Raw genomic sequence first — 22009 nt, 5'->3', positions numbered from 1 at the left:
TGCTGGTGACCCCATTAACTACATCTCTAATGTAATGTCTTTCCTGACCTTCAGACCAGATTCCCAGTACCCCTCTTACCAGAATCTTCTCGATCAGTGGATCTAAACCTTCCTAACGCTGCAACCCTTTAATACAGTTTCTCATATTGTGGTGACCACCAATCATAAAGTTATTTTGTTGCTTCTTAATAACTGTAACTTTGCTACTGCTATGAATCTTAATGCAAATACCTATGATTTCTAATGGTCTTAGGTGACCCCTATGAAAGGGCTATTCAATCCCCAAAGTGTTGCAGATTGAGAATCATTGATCTGGATAGCGTCTAGAGCGTTTAATCTCAACCACCTAAAAGCACTTTTTAAATTTCATCACATCAATCTATTTAATATATCTCAATAAAGGAGATTTTACTAATGGGCAAATAAATATGTGATGTAATGGGATACAATATTTGTATAAATTAGAAGCCTAATTTTGGAAGAAAAACAAATACAACTCAAAAACACATGCCAACATATTGACTTTGAGTAGTGAGATGCCTTCCACTCTAAATTCCTGTTTTCAACCTCCACTTTTATCAGGAGGAATTTGCCAGTCTTTGCACAGATCTTACCTACAATGGAGAGGATGACCACCACAAAATCGAAAATATTCCATCCAATGGTGAAATAATAATGGCGGAGTGAGATGAGCTTGAGCACACACTCGCCAGTGAACAGGACGATGAACACCAGGTTGATGCGTGACAAAATGCTTGTCACATAATCGCTCTGGTCATCCGTTTCGACCATCATTGTAACCATGTTCAGGCAGATGAGGATCATGATGCTGATGTCAAACACTTGTCTGGTTACAAAGTCAAAAACCATTCCTTGAAATTTGTTCTGCAGAGAAACAAAGACACTTTCAGCAATGGAGGAGATTCCTGGTAGACATAGCATATACATTAAATAATTCCTATATTCCCTACTTTCTAGTATTGTACATAGTACCTACCTATTGGGACAAATATTTGTAATTGGTGCCTTGTAGAACATTTTTATATCTATTTAATTAAATTTTTGTTTTAAGGCATGTATATTCCTGAATACATCAATCCCTTGCTGTAAATTCTTTCCCTGTACACTCTTTACAGAAACAAACAGTGAATTTCAACACATCAAAGTTACAGAACTGTAAGAAACCTGTTTGATTTGCTGTTGTCAAACTTTGGCTCACTGACTGTAGTACTTTCCAATGAGCAGTTAGACAATGTGGCCATTTATAAACGTAATAAATATTAGTCTTAAATTTGCTTTATTCCTAGAGAATTATCAAAGGAACCTTGTGATTTCAAGGATGCATCTGAAACACCAAACATTTACATTCCTGCTGGGCAGTAGCCTTTAATCCCAGCACTTGGGGGCAGAGGCAGGTGGATTTCTGAGTTCGAGGCCAGCCTGGTCTACAAAGGGAATTCCAGGACAGTCAGGGCTACACAGAGAGACTCTGTCTCGAAGAATAAAATAAAATAAAATAAAATAAAGTAAATTTACATTTCACCTTGACAACATTAATTTGTTCCCAACAAGTGGTCTTTGCTGATATTGTCAGACAAACAATGATGAGTCTCCACAGGGATAATCAGACTGAAAAGACATTGATTGCTATGCTATAACAAAGGGAGTACATGTCCTTCGGTACTCATCTGTAGTTCTAATCTGCAGTTAGCTGAGGTTAGGCCCAGTACGCCATCTTCTGCTTATTTCTTTGGGCCACTAAAGAATCCTAAGCATATTTTAGTACCATAAAATACCCTTGATGCGCAGTACTTGACTTGTGTAGTACTAAGTATCAATGGGGAAAATGTTCTCATTAAGAAAGTAATGCTTGAACTGGGCAGTAGTAGAGCATGCTTTTAATCCCAGCACTGGGAAAGCAGAGGCAGGTGGATCTGAGTTCAAGACCAGCCTGATCTATAGTGTGAGTTCTACAACAGCCAAGACTCCAAAGAGAAACCCTGCCTCCAAACAAACAAACAAACAAACAAAATAAACAAAATTGGCTAATACAATAGAAACATTCACTAAGATTCTGTTTTGTAATTCATCATGGGAAATATTTTTAGCTTAAAGACCACTGCTATAGTCAAGGACACCACAAGAAGACCTACAGAGTCAACTATCCTGGGACCGTGGGGACTCACAGAGCCTGGGCCACCATCCAAGGAGTGTGCTGGAGCTGGATCTAGGTACCCTAAACATTTGTAGCAAGTGTGCAGCTTGTCTTCATGTCCCCTAACAAGCTGTCTCAGTCTCTGCTTCCTGTCATTGGAGCCCCCTCTTCCTACCTAGACTGCCAGGTTAGTCCTTGGTGGGAGAGGATGTGTCTAGTCCTGTTGGGACTAGATGTCCCATGGTGGGGTGGTATAAAAGGGGGCTCCCCTTCTTTGAGGAGAAGGGGAGGGGACAATAGGAAGAAGGATTTGTTGTGAGGGTGCGACTCGGAAGAGAGGAGGGAGGGAGGCTGTGATTAGGATATAATGTGAATAAAAGAAATAAGTTATCGAAAAAAAATCACTGTCATAAAGATAACCATGATCAGGGCTCTTTCTCCTTTATAGTTTGTAGATGTATCTTGGAAATATGAGAATGGTTATTTATTATCACAAATTGTAATAACCCTGACATAAGTAAATGCTGATTTTAGAGCCATACAAAAATATATTCATTACTGGGATGCTCACCTCCTCTAAAATGGTACATATTTCTACTTATTAAACAACAACTACAAATGGAGATGATATGCCACTGAGCATCTTTTCTACCTCTTTATCTCGGAAAGTAAATGAATATTAGCCCCACCCAATGCTTCTGTATTGCTTGACATTGCACTGCAGCTACTGTAAAGACGTAAAGACACAACTATTGTGAGGACCACATTCGTCTATGTAGTTTGGATTCTAAGTGTGTAGTTTTAGGTCATTTGGAGACAATTTTGCATTTTCTATATATTCTTATTCTTTTTGGTCTTTAAAAAAATCTATCAAAACATGGATTAGAGATACTCAAAAGTTTTTTTTTCTTTTTTCTTTCTTTTTTTTCTCTTTTCTTTTGTGCTGGGAATGGTAGTTGATTTCCCCTGAGAAACAAAACTCATTTCAGGTTGTTGCTTTATATTATTTTCATTTGATATTTCTTACTCCAGGTCGAGGGATAGGCTTTTGTGGCTTTTTTGATCCTAATTTCTTCATTGCATTATAGTATTTCTTCTGTTCTTCTGTCATAAAGATGTCTTGACCTCCAAAGTATAGAAAAGAAAAATCAAAGCTGGTTAAAATTATATTCATTCCCTCATAACTTTTCAATATTATAACAAGAGATTTCAAGAAATTAACATGGTTATTCCTGTGACTTGTTTTGAATTTGAAAATTAAAAGTACACTGTATTGACTATAATATTTAAGTTTTAAGATAACTAAAATTGGCATTATTATTATTATATTGAAGGAAAAAAGCTCAGGCATGGTAAAAATCAAAGCTCCATCTTCCTTCTGGCCCACACTTCCACCTGCAGTCAGGGACCAGCACCCTGCGCTCTCCTCCATAACCCGTCCTGCCGCATGGGAGTTCTGCTCCCACCAGGACAACTAGCTCCATGTTCCAGTCCACACCTCCACCTGCAATTGGGGATCTATACCCTACACCTTAGCCCACATCTCTGCTTGCCTCTGGGGAGGGCTTTAGCTATCTGGGACAACAAGTCTCTGAGAGTTACTACTCCCAGGGACTTATAGGCCAGCCAACACTGGAGAAAAAAATAGACGGTGAAAGGCAAGCTCAAGAACAATAGAATAAAAGCTAGAAGCCAGTGCAGTATGGCACCTTCAGAACTGAGCTCTCTTACTACAGCAAGCCCTGAATATCCTAACACGCCTGAAGAGCAATACTTGACCTTAAATCCCATCTTATGAAGACAATAGAGGCTGTTAAAGATGATATAAATAAAGCATATGCAGAATACAGGAAAACACAACCAAACAGGCAGAAATCTTTAATGAGGAAACAAATAAATCCCCTCAAGAAACACAGAAAAATACAATCAAACGGGTGAAAGAAATGAATAAAATGGACTCAGATTTAAAAATAGAATTAGAAGCATTAAAGAAAACACAAATGGAAGCAACCCTGGAGATATAAAACTTATGAAAGAGAACAGGAAATACACACATAAGAATCACCAACAAAATACAAGAGATGGAAGAAAGAATCTCAGACAGAGGAAATACAATAGAAAAAATTAATACATTGATAAAAGAAAATGCCAAATGAAAAAAGTTCCCAACTCAAAACATCCATGAAGTTGTGATACAATGAAAAGACCAAACTTAAGAATAATAGGAATAAAAGAAAGTGAAGATTCCCAGTTCAAAGGACTAGAAAATATCTTAAACAAAACTATAGAAGAAAATTCTCCTAACCTAAAGAAAGGGATCACTATAGAAACTTACAGAACATCAACTAGATTGGACCAGACAAGAAAATTTTCCTTCCACATAATAAAACACTAAATATACAGAATAAAAGAACAAAACTATAGAAGAAAATTCTCCTAACCTAAAGAAAGGGATCACTATAGAAGCTTACAGAACATCAAATAGATTGGACCAGACAAGAAAATTTTCCTTCTACATAATAAAACACTAAATATACAGAAAAGAAAGAATATTAAAAACTGCAAGGGAAAAGGGCCAAGTAACATATAAAAGACTACCTAATAGAATTATACCTGACTTCCCAACAGAGCCTCTAAAAGTCAGAAGATCTTGTAGACACTAAGAGACTACAGATAGCAGCCCAGATTATTATACCCAGTAAAACTTTCAGCCATCATAGATGAAGAAACGAAGATAGTCTATGACAAAATCAAATTTAAAGAGAATCTTTCTAGTAATCCATCCTATAATGGATACTAGAAGAAAAACTACAATACAAGAAGAGTAACTTCACCCAAGAAATTAATCATTTCACAGTAAAACCAAAAGAAGAGAATCACACACACACAGAACCACCACTAACATCAAAATAACAGGAACTAACAATCATTGGTCATTGATAAATGTGAGTATCAGTAGACTCAATTCACCAATAAAAAGACAGGCTAACAGACATGTAAACAATTTCCATCATTTTGTGGCATACAAGAAACACACCTCAGCAACAACAAAAAAAGACACTACCTCAGAGTAAAGGCCTCAAGAAAAGTTTTCCAAGCAAATGAACCCAAGAAACCAGCTGGAGTAGCTATTCTAATATCTAAAATAGACTTTCAACCAAAATTGTCACCGGGGATTAAGGTTAGACTTTAAAAAAAAAACAACAACCCCCCCCCAGAAATAACAGAAAGCCCATAAACTTATGGAAACTGAACAACTCTATACTCAATGATCACTAACTTGGTCAGGAAGAAATAGAGACAGATACCAGGTGCCAAAGTTAAATCAGGATAAGAATAACCATCTACACATTCCTATAAGCCCTAAGGAAATAGAAGCAGGCATTAAAATTCTCCCAACCAAAAAAAAGTACAGGGTCAGATGGTTTTAGTGCAGAATTCTACCAGAATACCAATGCTCCTCAAGCTATTCCACAATATAGAAACAGAGGAAATACTACTTAGTTCACTCTATGTGGCCACAGTCACTCTGATACTTGAATCACACAAAGACTCAACAAAGAAAGAAAACTACAGAGCCATTTTGTCAATGAAAATTGATACAAAAATACTCAATAAAATTCTCCCAGACCCAATTCAAGAACACATCAAAAACATCATCACCATGATCATATAGGCTTCATACCAGTGATGCAGGGATGGTTCAATATGTAGAAATCCATCAATGTAATACTAATACTCCTCAAATTCTTCCAAAAATAGAAACAGAAGAAACACTACCTAATTAATTCTATGAGACCACAGTAACCCTGATACCTAAATCACAGGGAGACTCAACAAAGGAAAAATACTTCAGACAAATTACACTTATGAACATCCATGCAAAAATACTCATAATAAAAATATTCACAAACCAAATTGAAGAACACGTCAAACACATAATTCACTACAACCAAGTAGGCCTTTCATCACAGGGATACAGGGATGGTTCTATATATGAAAGAAAATCTATCAATGCAATCCACTATACAAACAAACTGAAAGAAAAAATCACATAATCATCACATTAGATGCTGAGAAAACGTTTGAAAAATCCAATACTCCTTATGTTAATCATAATAAATAAACAATGAATGCATCAAACAAATAGTATGAAATCATGGGACATAAAGAAACATAATTGGCTGGGAAGCACTTGGACCCATTCAAAACTATTTGCCACAAATGCACAAAAAATAAAGTTAAATTTTGTTTCCCTTTAAGAGATGTCAAATATTAACAACTAAAGGGAATGTCTGGTATCTGTGAGAGAGGTGGAGCAAGGTCATGCTCACATGGCTTATTCAGTTGACTGGTTACATTACTCCAAGGAGGCAATATACTTCACTCTGGAATTTATTGTAAGAAAATATTTAAACACTCAAATATTTTGCAGGAAAAAATTACTTAAGTCACTAAAAATTAGATTGAAATTGGCCAAGTTATGATAAATAAACATGAACACTTTTAACAAACTGAGAAATCTGTGATAAAAGTATTTAAAATTGTACATTGGGAGACATTTCAGGGCTGGGGCCATGGCTTAGTGCATATAGGCATTTGCTCACAATCCAAATCACCTGGATTCAATCCCTGGGACTCATAGGGTGGAAGGAGGGAGACCATATCCTGTAAGTTGTCTACTGACTACCACACACCCAGTGTGGCATGAATAAATAACTGTAATTTTAAAAAGTATGTCAGAGATGGCTCAAGTGATAAATTTATTACACATTGGTGTGAGAATAAGCTCAGATCCCAACCCCCATGTTAAAGTGGGCATGGCAATATGTTATTAAAACAAAAACCAAATGGTGATAGGGATGCAGAGATAAGATGAATCCATTAATCTCACTGGCCAGCCATCAATCTGAATTGAAGAGGAGATTCAATGAGAACTCCTGTCTTAAAAATTATGGTACGTAGTGATTGAGAAAGGTAACTAATGTTTATCACTGGCTTTTACATGCATGTACACATTCATTCTCACAGACACTTGCACACACCACCACGAATACACATACAACACAATACAATGCAACAACAACACACACACAAAACACACAGCCATACACACACACACACACACACACAGAGAGAGAACAACACACAGCCACACAAGTACACAGAGTCAGACAACCTGATCTCTGCCTATAGTCCCAATTTATTTGAGATGGATGTAGGGCTGCTACTTGTTTTAGGCCACATAGGGCCCTATAGTGAGGTCAGGTCAGCCTAGATTGAAAAGTGAGACCATCTCAAAAGAAAAACAGATGAGAAGTAGTTCTGAAAAGGAGAATGTTCATGGAAAGAGTTTGAGCAGACAAAGATGAAATGTGGACCATTGTTACTACTGAGTGATAATATTTGAATGCTTCCTTTAGTGCACATATATAATTGAAATGATCCAACATGCCTTATGAATGATAATAGATAAAACAAAAATTCCTCAAATTAGAACTGGAAATGGTTGCTATTAATTAAATAACCAGAAGAAAGAAGTACAGGTGGAAAGGAGTACAAAAGAAGTGTATACACTGAACCGTATTTTAAATGACGGATATTTACTGACTATGTATAGTCATGGGATTTAGTGTGATATTTTAGTACAGACATATGTCAGTGTTCTCTAATCAAATCCAACCCTTTTTCTTCACCTTTCCACATGCTTTTCCAGCCTCTAGTGATCTTTTAGCTGCAAATACCTTATAAAGGCGAGTGAGGAGTTATTCAGGGTAAAACATAGGGAAAAGGTCATGAGCTATTTGGTTTCTGAATTCAAGAGCTCATCTTGAATTCTAATTCAAATAGAATGTTAATTACTTTGTTTCCTTGTGTTAGGAAAAAATTTTAAAAATACTTATCTTCTTCTTTTGCTGGTTGAAATTGTCGATAATGACACCAATAAACAGGTTCAGGGTGAAGAAGGACCCGAAGATGATGAAGATGACGAAGTACAAATACATATATAGACTTTCCTCATACTTAGGCTGTAGTTCAACCTGCCAACGGAGGGAATTTGTTAACTGATAAAGCAGGTTTGAATACTGGGAGCAAGTTGGTGCTTTTACACAAGAGTAGAAGACTATATATATTCTTAGAAATAATTTAGTGTATTTTATTCCCATATCAACAGCCTCAAAGAAACAAAAAAAACCAAAAACCATCCCTGAAACTAGGCAGCAAAAAGTTTTTGTGTAAAAAGTGATGCAATTCTAACACTAATTGCATAATTTTACATAGTATAACTGACATTCTGTTATTTGGATAATAGACTTTAGATTTGGTAAGTTTTAAGTTAATTGATTTTCAGTAATTTGAAAATACTAGTGTGGTGTCTTATGTCTGTGCAACTCCAGAATTTGGGAAGCTGAAGCTGGAGACTTGTTGAGTACGACTCTAGCCTGGGCCACAATGCAACATCCTGTCTTTAAAACAACCAAAGAAAAAAGTTAATGAAAAAATTAGCTCTTATAAATATAGAGAGAACACTTTTATAATCAAGATTCACTTGTGTATGAACTTATATAGCAAATGAAGGAACTGAAGTATTCATTTGGATGCTGGCATCTTGCCCAACCAGTAACACAGTCATTAAAATTTTTGGATTGAATAGACACGTTCAATGATCTATTTTATAAAATCTTCCATTGACAACTGACTCTCAGACTTGAAGTTATAAAAATAGACACAGGGCTGTCACTCACTGCACAACAATGGAGTCAATATTTAGTATACATAGGTAACTACTGGAGTCTTCTATTTTTAAAGACAACAGCTAAAGTTCACTGAACATCTAAGGCAAACTCTATGCAACAAGGTGAGATGATGCAATTCCAGAGATGATCAAGAAGTTTGTAGGGGAATAGGAGGATTTCAAATTTATCATTGTCTCCATAGTAAGCTAGAGGTCTGGGTTACCGAAGAAAACCAAAACAAGAACAAGAAAAACAAAACAAAACAAAAACAAAAAACAACCAAGTAACAGGAAAGAAGAAAACACAGATTTTACAGTTTTGGAGCTCAATCTTAGAGGAAGCCTGTGATTTTAGAGTACATCTGAAAGCTAGGAAAAGTATGGAATCAATAAAGTAGAAGTGATAACAGTGTTGGTACAGGCTCCAGTGAATGCATGGGTGCTGTTCTTATAAAGGATGGATTTGGAAAAGACTATGATAAGATGTTTAGCCTGGCATCTTTAGCCTTCCAGGCTTCAAAGCATGGAGCCTGCCTACACAGTTCAGCTACTGAAGACAGTCATATATTCTTCTATGTGTTTTATACAACAACTAGAAACACTTTGGAGAATATCTGTTGCTTATTAAATGAAAGAGTTGAGTTTTTTCTTTCATTTTTTGACTTCCATTTTTTTTCTGAACTCAATACAATATCTCTGATAGGCACTGCTGTGTTAAGTACAAACTCAATATACTGTCTTCCTATTTTTTAATTAATTAAAACAGAGTTAGTTTGTTTGGCTAATTCATAAGCTAATTTAAGCACCAAATCAATATTTCCAGAAGACACTGGATATAAAAAATACTTACATTTCTGGAATCAACTGCAGCATACATGATATCCATCCAGCCCTTAAATGTGGCCTGTTGGAAAGGACATGCATGTCTTAATTTGGGTTAAATTTCAAAACTGATGCTTACTAATATCCTTACTGTACATGTTTAAAGAAATATTTTAAACTAATTTCAAAACAAACTTTCCTTGGATTTTGAAAAAAAGATAGAAAGCCAACAAAATGGCGATCTGATATATCTTCCTATTTTCCAACCAGCTCTAAAGTAATTCTCAAGCTTAACATTCTATTGCAATTTGGAAGAAAGTCCTAGAAATGTAAGTGGACTTGGCAGTGTCTACAGCAAGAACAAATTAGATTTGTGATATTCTGTTGGAATCTCTTCTTCTAGGTGATCAAGTTGACAGTATTTAAGGTTTTTCTTTATGCTTACAGTGTATGGATCATATGGGCATAAAGAAAAAACTGAAGCTATCCTTTTAAGAATTTTTCAGAAATAACACTATATTCATTTTCTGTGGGATAACCCCCGAAAAGATTGTGTAAATATAATTAACAACATAATAAAAGTGTAACAAAATAGGACTGACACTTGTCATTTGCACATTGATGAGGGATTCCTCCTCTAATCTCTTGCAGGCATTTGTCATGTGTCTTAGAACACAAGTTTGAGGCAACAGGACCTGAAATGTATATCCATAGTCAATGAGGAAGCCTCTCACATTTTTGTGATTTATCTTTGTATTTAAATCATTGACTCTTGGATGATGTGGGAGTGTGACCAGAGACTAATGTATCTTAGTCAGAAAATGGAAATTCTTTTCACATCAAAGAGAGAGATGGGTGATGTGTCAGTGGCTTAGACCAATTATAGAACCTGTCTATCACACACTTCCTACAGGAACAAAAAAGTGATCTGACCTATTTCTCTGAACTTACTAATCAACAGAGAGGTGGGCGATATAGTCAAGTGTGAAATTTTTACTTAGTAGCAGAACATATTTAAGAGTTCTGAGCAACTTATCTGGATTCACAAATTTGTACTAACAGATAATGCTGAAAACATATTATAAAGTTTCTTCCTAACAAAATAACAGCTGCAACAATCACTTTGTTATTATTCTGAGCAATAAAAATTTTCAGAGAAAATAGTGTTCACTTACAACTTGAAGCAAAGAAAGATACCCAAATCCTACATTATCAAAGTTTACTTTCACATTTTTCCACCGGGCGGTCTCATTTCTTTCTATTAGTTTTAGGCAATCAGAATGATTATTGACTTCGCTGATCTCAAATATGTCACCAGTTGTGGTGTTAACACAGTGGTAGAATTTGCCAGCAAACAAATTTACGCCCATGATGCTGAAAATTAGCCAGAATATAAGGCAAACCAGAAGCACATTCATGATGGATGGAATTGCTCCTAACAGGGCATTCACAACCACCTAATACACAAATGGAGAGAAAGAGAAGTCAGAATCCTTATTGATTAAAAGCAAAAAGACATCCCCCTAGGAATCATTGATTTATTTTCTATCAAGACTACTTATGCTATCTGTGTAAGAGCAAAGCAAAAATAATCTTAACATAAAACTCATTCTTTCTTAAACATTATGCTTAGGAAAAGAAATATAGGCAATATGCAAAGAGATGGAGAAAAGAAAGAAATCTAATATTAAAAAAAGGTGCTAAAGGAAAAGCAAAATGGGAGGAGTTAGCTCCTGGATGAAGACACATGTGTAGTTTATTAGAAAAATAAAAGGAGGAGAGAGAAGTAGGAACTCCTAGGCAAGAGATTAGCTCATAAAAAATCCCAAACAAAACAGTATCTCAAAGAATAGAACTAAAATATTTGGGCATGAATTAATTGGACCAATATACTTTAAATATACATTAAAATTCAGATGTATAAATATAGAACTATTTTTTAACACCTAATATATTTTTGGCCTTAATTATCCATGCATTGCTATAACTAATAGTAGTTTTTGCATAATAAGCAAGACAATTTAGCGTCATGTATTTCAGTAGATCATCACATCGTTTATTTCAAGCTCCAGTCATGTCAGTTGTTTCATTTACTGAGTTTAATTCAATAAACTTATCTTAAATGAAACACTAGAGAGATCATTTTCTCAGGAAAACAGGAAAAAGAGGGATGTCATACGTACTTATCAACTCTGATGTGATTGAGTAAAGTCCTGTGCTAAATTATTTTCTCCATTTTCTAATGACAAAGATATTTCCCTCCCTCTTGTCCTTAATTCAGGACTACAAATTTAAAATGGGATTTTTTTTTTATATTTGACATATGGTAGTCTTGGCTTCCTTCTCTATAGCTCACCATTGAACTGCACATTAGTAACTAAGAGAGAGATAAAGGCTGGCCCTAATGTGCTCTTAATTGGCAAGTGTGTTTCAGACTTGAACATGGACGTCAGATTAATTCTACTCATGGGGGTGGGGGGGGTGGGGAGACACCTGCCACTTTTGTTAGTTTAATTATGAATATCATCTCTTTGATTTTGATTATAGTATAATTTTAGAAGTTTTTGCCTGACAGAAGTATAAGAGCCAATTCTTTGTACTTCTGAGCCCTGGCTGAACTCTGTAAGGAACAATATCCATTGGGGAATACAAAATAGTGGTCTATGTGGCCAAGGGAAATGAAACCAGTAACAATAAAGATGAGGGATGAACATGAAGAAGATAATTCAGAGTATGCTATCAAGGCAGAAACCGAAGATAGGTTGATGTGTAGAAATTAATGAACAACTATCTCCCTTTATGGCCTCCCTAAAAAATTAGCACACAGGCTTTCCTGTATATATTACTTTTTAAAAGTTATCATCAATTTATTTTTAAATTATTAAGAAGAGATTTAAAAACATATTTATGTATTTTTTAAAATTGTACCCCTAAATTTGTTTATTGGATTTGAGATATGAACACTGAAATTGAGTAGTTGTTTCTCATTTCTGAATACTTCATCTCCCACTCACAGTGAGGTGCTATGTCTGCCGAGGATATGAAATCCATACAACATGCAAGCTTTTCACTTTTAACACTCATGACATTGAACATTTTGGTACAAGTCTGTAGGTCTCATGCTGCTTCCTTCAAACCTTTCCACCTTGGCCATTGGCCCTGTTCTCCATCTTCGCTCTGTCCTCAGTTACTAAAGAATTACATTCTTATCAGATTTTATTTGCCTGCCTTCTTTCAGTATGGATACTAAATTTATCTACCCCACGTCCCATTTTTAAAAATTTCTTAATGGTTCTCTAGCCATTAGAAAACATTTCTCTTTATTTGGCATTTACATCACTGGACAGTTTGTGAGGTTATTTTCCTCAAAACAGTTGGCAACTATGTTTATTTGTGTGTGCATGTGGGCATGCGTGCATTTTCTATAGCACTTGGGTGGAGGTCACAGGAAAATTTGCAGGAATGATTCCTCTCCTTTCCACCATGTGGGGTCAGTTCTGGGGATTATGCTCAGGTGTTAGACTTGGCTGCTGAAGGCTTCTCACAAGCCTGATCTAGTTCCCTTTTCAGCTCCCTTAAGTGGTTACATACACTTCACCCTCCTCTGTGAAAGTCACTCCATGCTCAGGTGTTAGTCTGAGAATTGAGACCCTTCTTTCTTTGAAACTCCCTGCCAAGTACTTGCCCTTGAAATAATCTCCCTTCTCCAGGCTTTAGCTCAAATATACATGTCGTTTATTGAGTCTAACTCTACACATCCTTAACAAAGATGAGAGTTTTTGCCTTCGAATTGAGGAATTATAATTTAGTACTGGAAAGAGCAATAAGGACAATTTGGTGCTTAGGGTTCATTTGGAAAATTAGACTAATGAAGGTAAAACAAGTTAGGTTCAGAAAGTAGACCACAATTGGCATCTCATATGCTTTTCTGTTTATCCTGCAAGTTTTTTTTCAAGACTTTCAACCTCTTATGGTTTTCTCTGACTGCTCTGTGTGAAAGTTAAATATTTTCTTATATTCCAATTGTTAGATTATGATGTTTCAATGTGTATATGTCAAGTGTACATATGTGTGCAAGTGTACATGCACATATGTGAGCATATATGTGGAAGCATAGAGCTGTATGGGAAATACATGTTTAGATGTAGAGGAAAGAGATGTAGGGGTGGGGGGAAATTTTTTCTTATTTATTGCACCAACTGAATTCAGAGCTTGAGGACAGGGCTAGTCTGGCTAGCCAGCTTGCTCTGTAAATTCAGTTTCATCTTTCTAGTTTTGGAATTACATGTAAGCTACTATGCCCATCTGACATTTCTGAGGGTTCTGGAGATCCAAATTCCAGTCCTCATGCTTGCCTGGCTAAGGATTTAACCACTGCATAAGAAAGCAGTTTGCATAATGTAATAAATGGGAGAGATTTCCTTTGAAGAAGGGACTGGTTTTGAATTAAAAGTAATGCCCATTAGTGAATTAATTTGGGATGGCAAATATTATATAGGAATGCAGTTCAGGAAAACGTACAAATTTGCCATAGATTTGGCCCAGTGAGACATTTATTTTACAAGGATGTTTGTCTTAGAGAACATTTGACATAGGATCAGAGGATTTGCCACTGAAAAATCCACTTAAAGTTGTGATTTCATTAACATCCAGAGTAAAAGATCACAAACGGATTGCCTCTCCCAAGAGCCCAACCATCCCTTGGTTCTACAATATTAATTCTTTGCAGTCTCTAGGGAGAGTCAGTAATTGGCTCCCATGTGGGATGCACCGGGAAGTGTTGGTCTAAGTCAATTGGAAAGAACACATTGAGGTTATAAGGTACATAGAAGGAGATGTCTAAGAGAGAAGTATGCTTAATGGGTGGATTGTAGAGGTTGTCTCTTCTAACAATGTTTTAAAAAGACATCTCCCAGCAGAATTTCTGTATTGTTGCACAACCAGTTCTTCAAGTCTATTTCTTCTTTAGGGTTCATACTTTTTATTAAATCAATGAAAAATTAGGACCAGGCAAATATTCTAGTTGATATTAGAAATTTCAGTGCATTTGAAAGTATCATCTAAGTGAAGACATTTAGATTAGTTTTTTAAGTCACTGGAAACCATGGATTCTATAGCTTTTCTAAGAAATAGAAAAAAACACATGTGAATAAGAATTTAAAAAATGGAAAGTAAAAATCATGAGTTCTTAATATGAAATGTAAAAAGGTTTAAGAAAAGCCAACAACTAAATCAGTGTTGTGAAATTTTATTAAGATAAATATTTTTGATAGATAAATGCCTCAATTACCCAAGCAAATTTTTTTTCTTCCAAACAATAAAAATTATCTTTCTTATCTAAGACTCCTACATTTTAAGAGGAAGCAGAAGTGTCAGTTTGTTTTTTTATTTTGGGGTTCACTGTGATGCCTTCTAAGATTCTGGGAAGTTAATTGGGGTAGCTTACAAGGAGTTGGCTTATACACCAATTTCTTAGTGCTCATGATTTCTTTGTATTTCATGCATATTCTATTCTTTATACTTCAATGAAGTTGACTTTTCACATGTTTTGGTTTTATAACTTAAAGCACATCTTTTTTTTTTTTATTCCCTTGTTTCACAGGGATCTTGCCTTGCTACTTTCTGCAAATAACACATTTTATGCAATAAAGAGGAGAATGATCATAACCATTGGCAACCCTGAGATACCTGGCCTGTTGTACCTTTAGCCACTGCTCGCACACATCAACAATCAACTGATGGAATGTGACTGGCCCATTGAGGGACCAGAGCAGTGTGTTGAAAAAATAAGGACTATATGCTCTGTCACTACCATGAGCTTGACAAATTAAAACGTTTTCATCAGCATCCTACACCAGGGTCCCCCACCCTCACCAATTGAATAATTTTCCCATAAATGGACAATGAAGTATAAATAGCTAAATCATATTCAGTGAAGCATAATAAAGATATATACTTCTGGGGTTATAATCCACAGATGGTAAGCCAGAGATAACTTTTTTTCCCCCAAAAGAAGTTTAAGCTCATTAAAAGTAGTGGATTTGGAAATAAATCCTGTATTGTCCCTACTGTGGTGCAATTGTACCCTTCCCATTCCCTCCCTCAATCCCACTACACATAAGTCACAGTGCAAGGATTAAAGGTAGCAAAAGGGGTAATACAGTACCCATAATAAAGGGCTGAGGGGAGGAACCACCGCTCCACCCCATCCAAGTTGGAGCAAGATTATCCTATATAAAATAGAAATATATAGTTTATTATTAGTTAGAAAGCTGATATGACAGAACATTTGGTGTTACTTTTTGTATATGATGCTCACTGTCTGTTTCCCTAGCAACTAACACCTGAGTTCTTTGGAAAAGGTTTTTACGATTTTCCCAGCTTGGGAAATTAAAATTACGAATTTAAATACAAGTTTTATTTGACCCTAGGTATTCACGACATCGGTTCATTCTGTTCAATTTCACAAGTTGAAAAAAAAAATTTGGACTGGAAATTTGAAATACAATAAATGTTCAAAAGCCGTCAGCCAAAAGTGTGCATAAGACATGCAAAACACAAAGGGCAACGTGATGATAACTCGTTTGTTACTTTCTAACTCCTTCTCAAGCACTATGCAGCATGCTGTGTTCAGTAGTGTTGCATAGAAGCACATGCTTTGAAAGAGTGACGGAAAACCCAAAACAAAATGACTGCCTGGTTGACACTCGGACACAGCGATTGCGGTTCTATGCTGCCAAGGAGGATAAAGTGAGAGTTTCTGAAGATACTCTAGCTCATTTCCCGCTTACAATCATCGTCATGCCCAACCTCGCCACCATCCACAGTTATACTCTTACAAAGTCGAAAATTTCTCATACTAGAAATACAAAAACCAGAATCAACAGAAGGTTAGTTTTGACTTCACAATGCCAAACTGGTGGTGAGGAATTGCCGTGGCCTTGAGGTATTTGTGGTCTCACTATGTGCCAAGCTGACCAAGGAGTCAGCTTCTTAATATCTACCCAGAATTTTTGTTTTGATGACTCCAGTTTTTAAAAAGAGAAGCATATCAACAATAATTGATAAAAGCATTATTAACAATAATTGACAAAGGCATTATTAACAATAATTGATAAAGTTATTTCCACACACAAAAAAATAGACTCATTTGTTATGGAAAGTAAATATTACATATAAAAAATAAGTGACTGGATTTAATAATATTCTAAAAGATCAAAGTTGAAGTGTATTCTAACAACCTTACATAGGTAGCATTATTCATTAAAGGCCTGACACTGTTACTGATGTTGTGGTGTGCTGCTTGTAGGCAGGAGCCTAGCATGGCTGTCCTCTGAGCCCCTACCAGCAGCTGACAGAGACAGATGCCAATATTTACACTCAACCATTTGACTGAAGTCTGGATACCTGTGGTTGAATTAGGGGAAGGATTGAAGAAGTTGAAGGGGAGGGTAACTCCATAGGAAGACCAGCAGTCCCAACTAACCCAGACCCCAGGGAGCTTCCAAAGACTGAGCTACCATGCAGGAACATACACAGGCTGGGCAGAAGCAGAGGACTGCCTGGCCTGGCCTCAGTGGAAGATGTGTCTAATCCTCGAGGAACTTGAGGCCCTGGGGAAGGGGGAGGCCTAGTGAGGGAGGGAGCATCCTCTCAGAGGCAAGGGGGAGAAGGAATGGGATGAGAAACTATAGGAGGGGGACAGGGAGGCGAGATAATGGCTGGATTGTTAAAAAATGCAAAAGAAAAAGAAACATAAAAAACCATAAAAAGTTGAAAAATGTGAATTTAAATTTAGCTCACATATTTTTATATAAAATATATGAAAACAATGTTTTCCTTGACAACTGAAATTGCTATTCTGAAATGAAAGTGCTCTTTTAATTGGAAAAGCATTTAAGTTTTGCATAATTGGGAGACAATTTATGATACATTTTTAACACAAATTTCTTTGATTTCTTGTGTGAGAATCAAAGCTCCTTTGTGCTTACTTGGATCTACTGAAGAGAAGTTTTCATATGTGCTAGAGAAATTAAAAATTGTGCACGTTTCTTACAATATAGTATAATAAAATTTACAATAGGTTTTTATTTATGAGGGGACACAGGCTGAAAGCCATCTATGTGGTGCAGAGAGGAGCCTGTTTGTTGGAGCCTTGGTTTGTAGGTGTAAGTGGCAGGACAATGAGCACTCTTTGGCTTATACATTTCATCTGATTGGTTTAGAGAGCATAAATTTTGGATCTTCATAAAAAATAATTTTCACACGGCATATCTTCTATAAATGATTGTATAATGCTTTGAAATAATCATCATAACAATGAGCCAATAAATGCAAAAATCCGATGTGTGTTGAATTATGGAGAGGGGAATAATGCTTTGCTCAAAAGAGCAACGCAATACTCTGTGTAACTGAGAACTGAGGTTTACGTTAAGGTTGACGAGCCATGTATGGCAATGATTAAAAGTACATATTCTTTTTCCTTAACAGCTGTATTGTCATAAGATGTGTAGGTATTTATAGCAATTAAATTACTGTCTTACTTATTCAATGTCATTAATTCAGCTACGGTTGAGGCAGTATTAGTTATACTCCAGTCAATGGTTAATATCTGCCCTTGGATATATTCAAATAATGAGAATTTTGGCATTGTAAAGACAAAACATTTAACAACTCTTCATTTTTTTCCTTTGTATTCATACACATTTGTGATTCACATTACTTTCCATAAGATTCCTTAAGTACCGATGGGCCGTCATAGAGGAGAACGATATGAAACAAAATTATCTCTAGGTAATTACTACATGACTCAACTTAGTTCTTTAAGAGAGTATCTGCCCCTCCCCCTTTGTATTAGGAATTATAAGGAAACTCCCAAGATCAATTATGAAATAAGGTCATTTTAATTAGCAAAGCGGATAAATGATATTAAATCATTTTCAAAGAGGCCGATTTTCTCTTGCATATCACCAAGAAGTAAATATGCAACAGAGAAAAGGGTAAGGTAGCAAGTTTGCAAAGGGTTGCCATTCCTTTTGCATGCATGTGTTTTTCGTTAGTTAAGTTGAACTCAGCCTAGCTTTGACAATATACAATGCTGCAGAGTTTTCCTTTTTCTTACCCTCATCCCTTCAAATCGTGATAAGGCTCTTAGGGGTCTCAGAGCTCTTAGTGTCCTTAGGGATTTGATGGCCCCGAGTTCAGAGTAACCCAAGGCATTTGCTGTTAAACTGACCAATGAAACCTGTAAAATACAAATAACAACGAATCAATAACACTGCTTTCGTCCAATTTGCAGTTATCAACTAAAACAACAGATACAGTTTTATTCATAGCTGTTCTGTTGTTATTCTACTGAATAAACACAGCAATAGTGACTCCTATCCATAGATCACTGCCCCACCTAACCCTCTTGCAGTAGGTGATGCTTAACAGGGAGCCACAACTAGACAGTGCTGAGTGAGAGTCCTTGGAAAGCTCAATACTAAATAGGATATCTTCATGAAACCCCTCCTCTCACTCCTTAGAGAGCTATGTGGAAGAGGAGGCTAAAGAGTTTAAGAGCACTTGTTGGCATCCACAATAATATCTGGGTTTGGTAGCTGTTTATGAGATGGATCCCCAGGTGGAGCAGTCTCTGGGATGTCAACAAGTGCTTGCTGACAGGAGCCTGATATAGCTGTCTCCTGAGAGGCTCTGCCAGTGCCTGACAAATACAGAGGTGGATGCTCTCAGCCAACCATTGGACTGAGCACAGGGTCCCTAATGGAGAAGTTAGAGAAAGGACCCAAGGAGTTGAAGGGGTTTGCAGCACACTAGGAGGAACAACAATATGAACCAACCAGTACCCCCAGAGATCCCAGGGACTAAGCCATCAACCAAAGAGTACACATGGTGGGACTCATGGCTCCAGCTGCATATGTAGCAGAGGATGACCTTGTGGGACATCAATGGGAGGAGAGGCCCTTGTTCCTATGAAGGTTCTATGCCCCAGTGTAGGGAAATGCCAGGGCTAGGAAGTTGGAGTGGGTGGGTTGGTGAGCATGGGGAGTCAGAAGGGGATAAGGGGGTTTCAGAGGGGAAACAAAAAAAGGGGATAACATTTGAAATGTAAATAAAGAAAAAAACTAATAAAAATTTTTTTAAAAAAGTTTAAGAGCTAGAGGTGGGGAATGACTCCAAGGAAATTAGTGTCTTCCAGACACAACAGGGTGAGGGACATATGAGCTCACAATGGTGACAGCACGGACAAGACTTGTGGAAAATTTAAACCGGACTAAATTGTAGCGTGGGGGAGGAGAGGTGAGCAGGATGTTTTACCCCTAACCAAGATGCTATTTGATACTGCTGGGAGAGAAAAGTCAGTTTTCCTCAAGAGAGTGACACTGGGTATATGAACCACACTCAGGGCAGTCTGCAAGATCAGAAGTAGCTGGTCTACCCAGATGTTCTCGGATTTGTTTTTTTTTTTTTTTGTTTGTGTGCTTTTATTTTGTTATTGTTATGGTTTAGTGGTTGGTTGTTTTCGTTTTTTTTTGTTTGTTTGTTTTTTGTTTGTCTATTTTTGCTTGTGTTTTATAGCTTTTTTACTTTCTTTTATCTTCTCTTTCTTTCTTTCTTTCTCTCCTTCTTTCTTTCTTTCTTTCTTTCTTTCTTTCTTTCTTTCTTTCTTTCTTTCTTTCTTTCTTTCTTTCTTTCTCCTTTCTTTCTTTCTTTCTTTCTTTCTTTCTTTCTTTCTTTCTTTCTCTTTCTTTCCTTCTTTCCTTCCTTCTTCCTGTCTGTCTGTCTGTCTCCCTCCCTTCCTTCCTTCCTTCCTTCCTTCCTTCCTTCCTTCCTTCCTTCCTTCTTTCTTTCTTTCTTTCTTTCTTTCTTTCTTTCTTTCTTTCTTTCTTTCTTTCTTTCTCTTTCTTTCCTTCTTTCCTTCCTTCTTCCTGTCTGTCTGTCTGTCTCCCTCCCTTCCTTCCTTCCTTCCTTCCTTCCTTCCTTCCTTCCTTCCTTCCTTCCTTCCTTCCTTCCTTCCTTCCTTTTCTTTTTATAAAGAGAATGAAGTTGCCAGGGTATCAGGACAGGAGGATCTGGGAGGACTTGGGGGAAGGGAAGCAATATAATGCAAAATACACCGTAGAAAAATTTACACTGTATGAAAAGTTTAAAATAAAATATTAAAAGGATATAAATGAATATCAAGAGTAAAGAATTTGCAAAATACCAAGTTCTAACCACACTTGGAGTTATGAAAGCATGAGCTAATGCCTATTGATTAATTTCCTCTCTCTTTTCTGTAAAACTGATGATTCCTTTGAGATTTCCATCAATTTGCTCACTCCAATTTGGCCTCACTGAGTAGCCCTGTTACTTGTTTTAAGTATTCATAACTAAAATTCTCCATAAGGATATTTGGTATATCAATGACTTTCTGTAAATCTCATTTACATAAAAGAAAATTTCTTCCTCATCATAAAGTAGGCTTGTCTTCCCCTACCCTCTGCAACCTTACTTGTAATAGACTTAAAAATCTCTCAGTAAAATCTTCCAGTAGATAAGAAAGATTTATAAGATTACAGTAGTGCTCACCATCCCTTTTGTATCTTGCTATTCTTTACCATTGGGGAAGAACATCAATGAATAAGCGCATTAAGACCCAATCTGGAGTCTGTCAAGTTTTTAACATGGCAGAATAGACACCATGCCTTTTAAATGTCTTTTTCTTTTTTTCTTTTTTTTTAAGTCTTTCATTCTCTTTTATTTATTCTTTTTTTTTAAAATTTTTAATATTTTTATTACATATTTTCCTCAATTACATTTCCAATGCTATCCCAAAAGTCCTTTTTCTATCATTTGCATTATATATTACCAATATGATTGTTTAAATTTGGTTTTACTACTAGATCTTATCTCCCCCCTTTTAAATTAGTTAGTAAATTAGTCCAGAACTTCTAAGTTCTATGCTATTATTAGGTGAGAGAGTTTAGGGCTGGGGAGCCTATCTTGTCATCACAACACAGTGGCCTGAGACTCATTCACTGTTTTAGAATTGGGATGCAAACAAGACAAACTACCTCAAACAAAAGGCAGGACATGGAAGATACCTACATCAACAATTAAGAAGTCCAGCCAACACCAGGCATTGGTGAAGTATGTTTGATAGCCATAGGCCACCCATTTGAGGAGCATCTCCAGGATGAAAATGTAAGTGAAGACTTTGTCAGCATACTCCAGCATGGTTTTGATCGTCTTTCGCTGATCAATATATATATCCTCAAAGGCCTAGAAAGAAAACATTACACATTTTAGCT

At 36.4% G+C, this 22009-nt stretch overlaps 1 protein-coding gene across 2 annotated transcripts in view; it reads right to left on the bottom strand.

Moving 5' to 3' along the window:
- The window catches only part of Scn1a (sodium voltage-gated channel alpha subunit 1), a 141775-nt gene that overhangs the window by 6000 nt on the left and 113766 nt on the right, over positions 1-22009 (bottom strand). For both annotated transcript variants that reach the window (XM_085834813.1, XM_085834814.1), the window contains exons 20-26: positions 21807-21980; positions 18835-18957; positions 10889-11170; positions 9742-9795; positions 8059-8196; positions 3183-3287; positions 615-885 (exon numbers count right to left, since the gene is read on the bottom strand). In XM_085834813.1, coding sequence (XP_085690939.1) covers positions 615-885; positions 3183-3287; positions 8059-8196; positions 9742-9795; positions 10889-11170; positions 18835-18957; positions 21807-21980 — 1147 coding nt within the window. The remainder of the gene's footprint in view (positions 1-614; positions 886-3182; positions 3288-8058; positions 8197-9741; positions 9796-10888; positions 11171-18834; positions 18958-21806; positions 21981-22009) is intronic.

The sequence above is a fragment of the Mus caroli genome, unplaced genomic scaffold, assembly GCF_978045245.1.
Source record: "Mus caroli unplaced genomic scaffold, Mus_caroli_1 scaffold_2, whole genome shotgun sequence".
Classification (NCBI taxonomy): Eukaryota; Metazoa; Chordata; class Mammalia; order Rodentia; family Muridae; genus Mus; species Mus caroli.
This window is presented reverse-complemented; position numbering and strand designations above follow the sequence as displayed.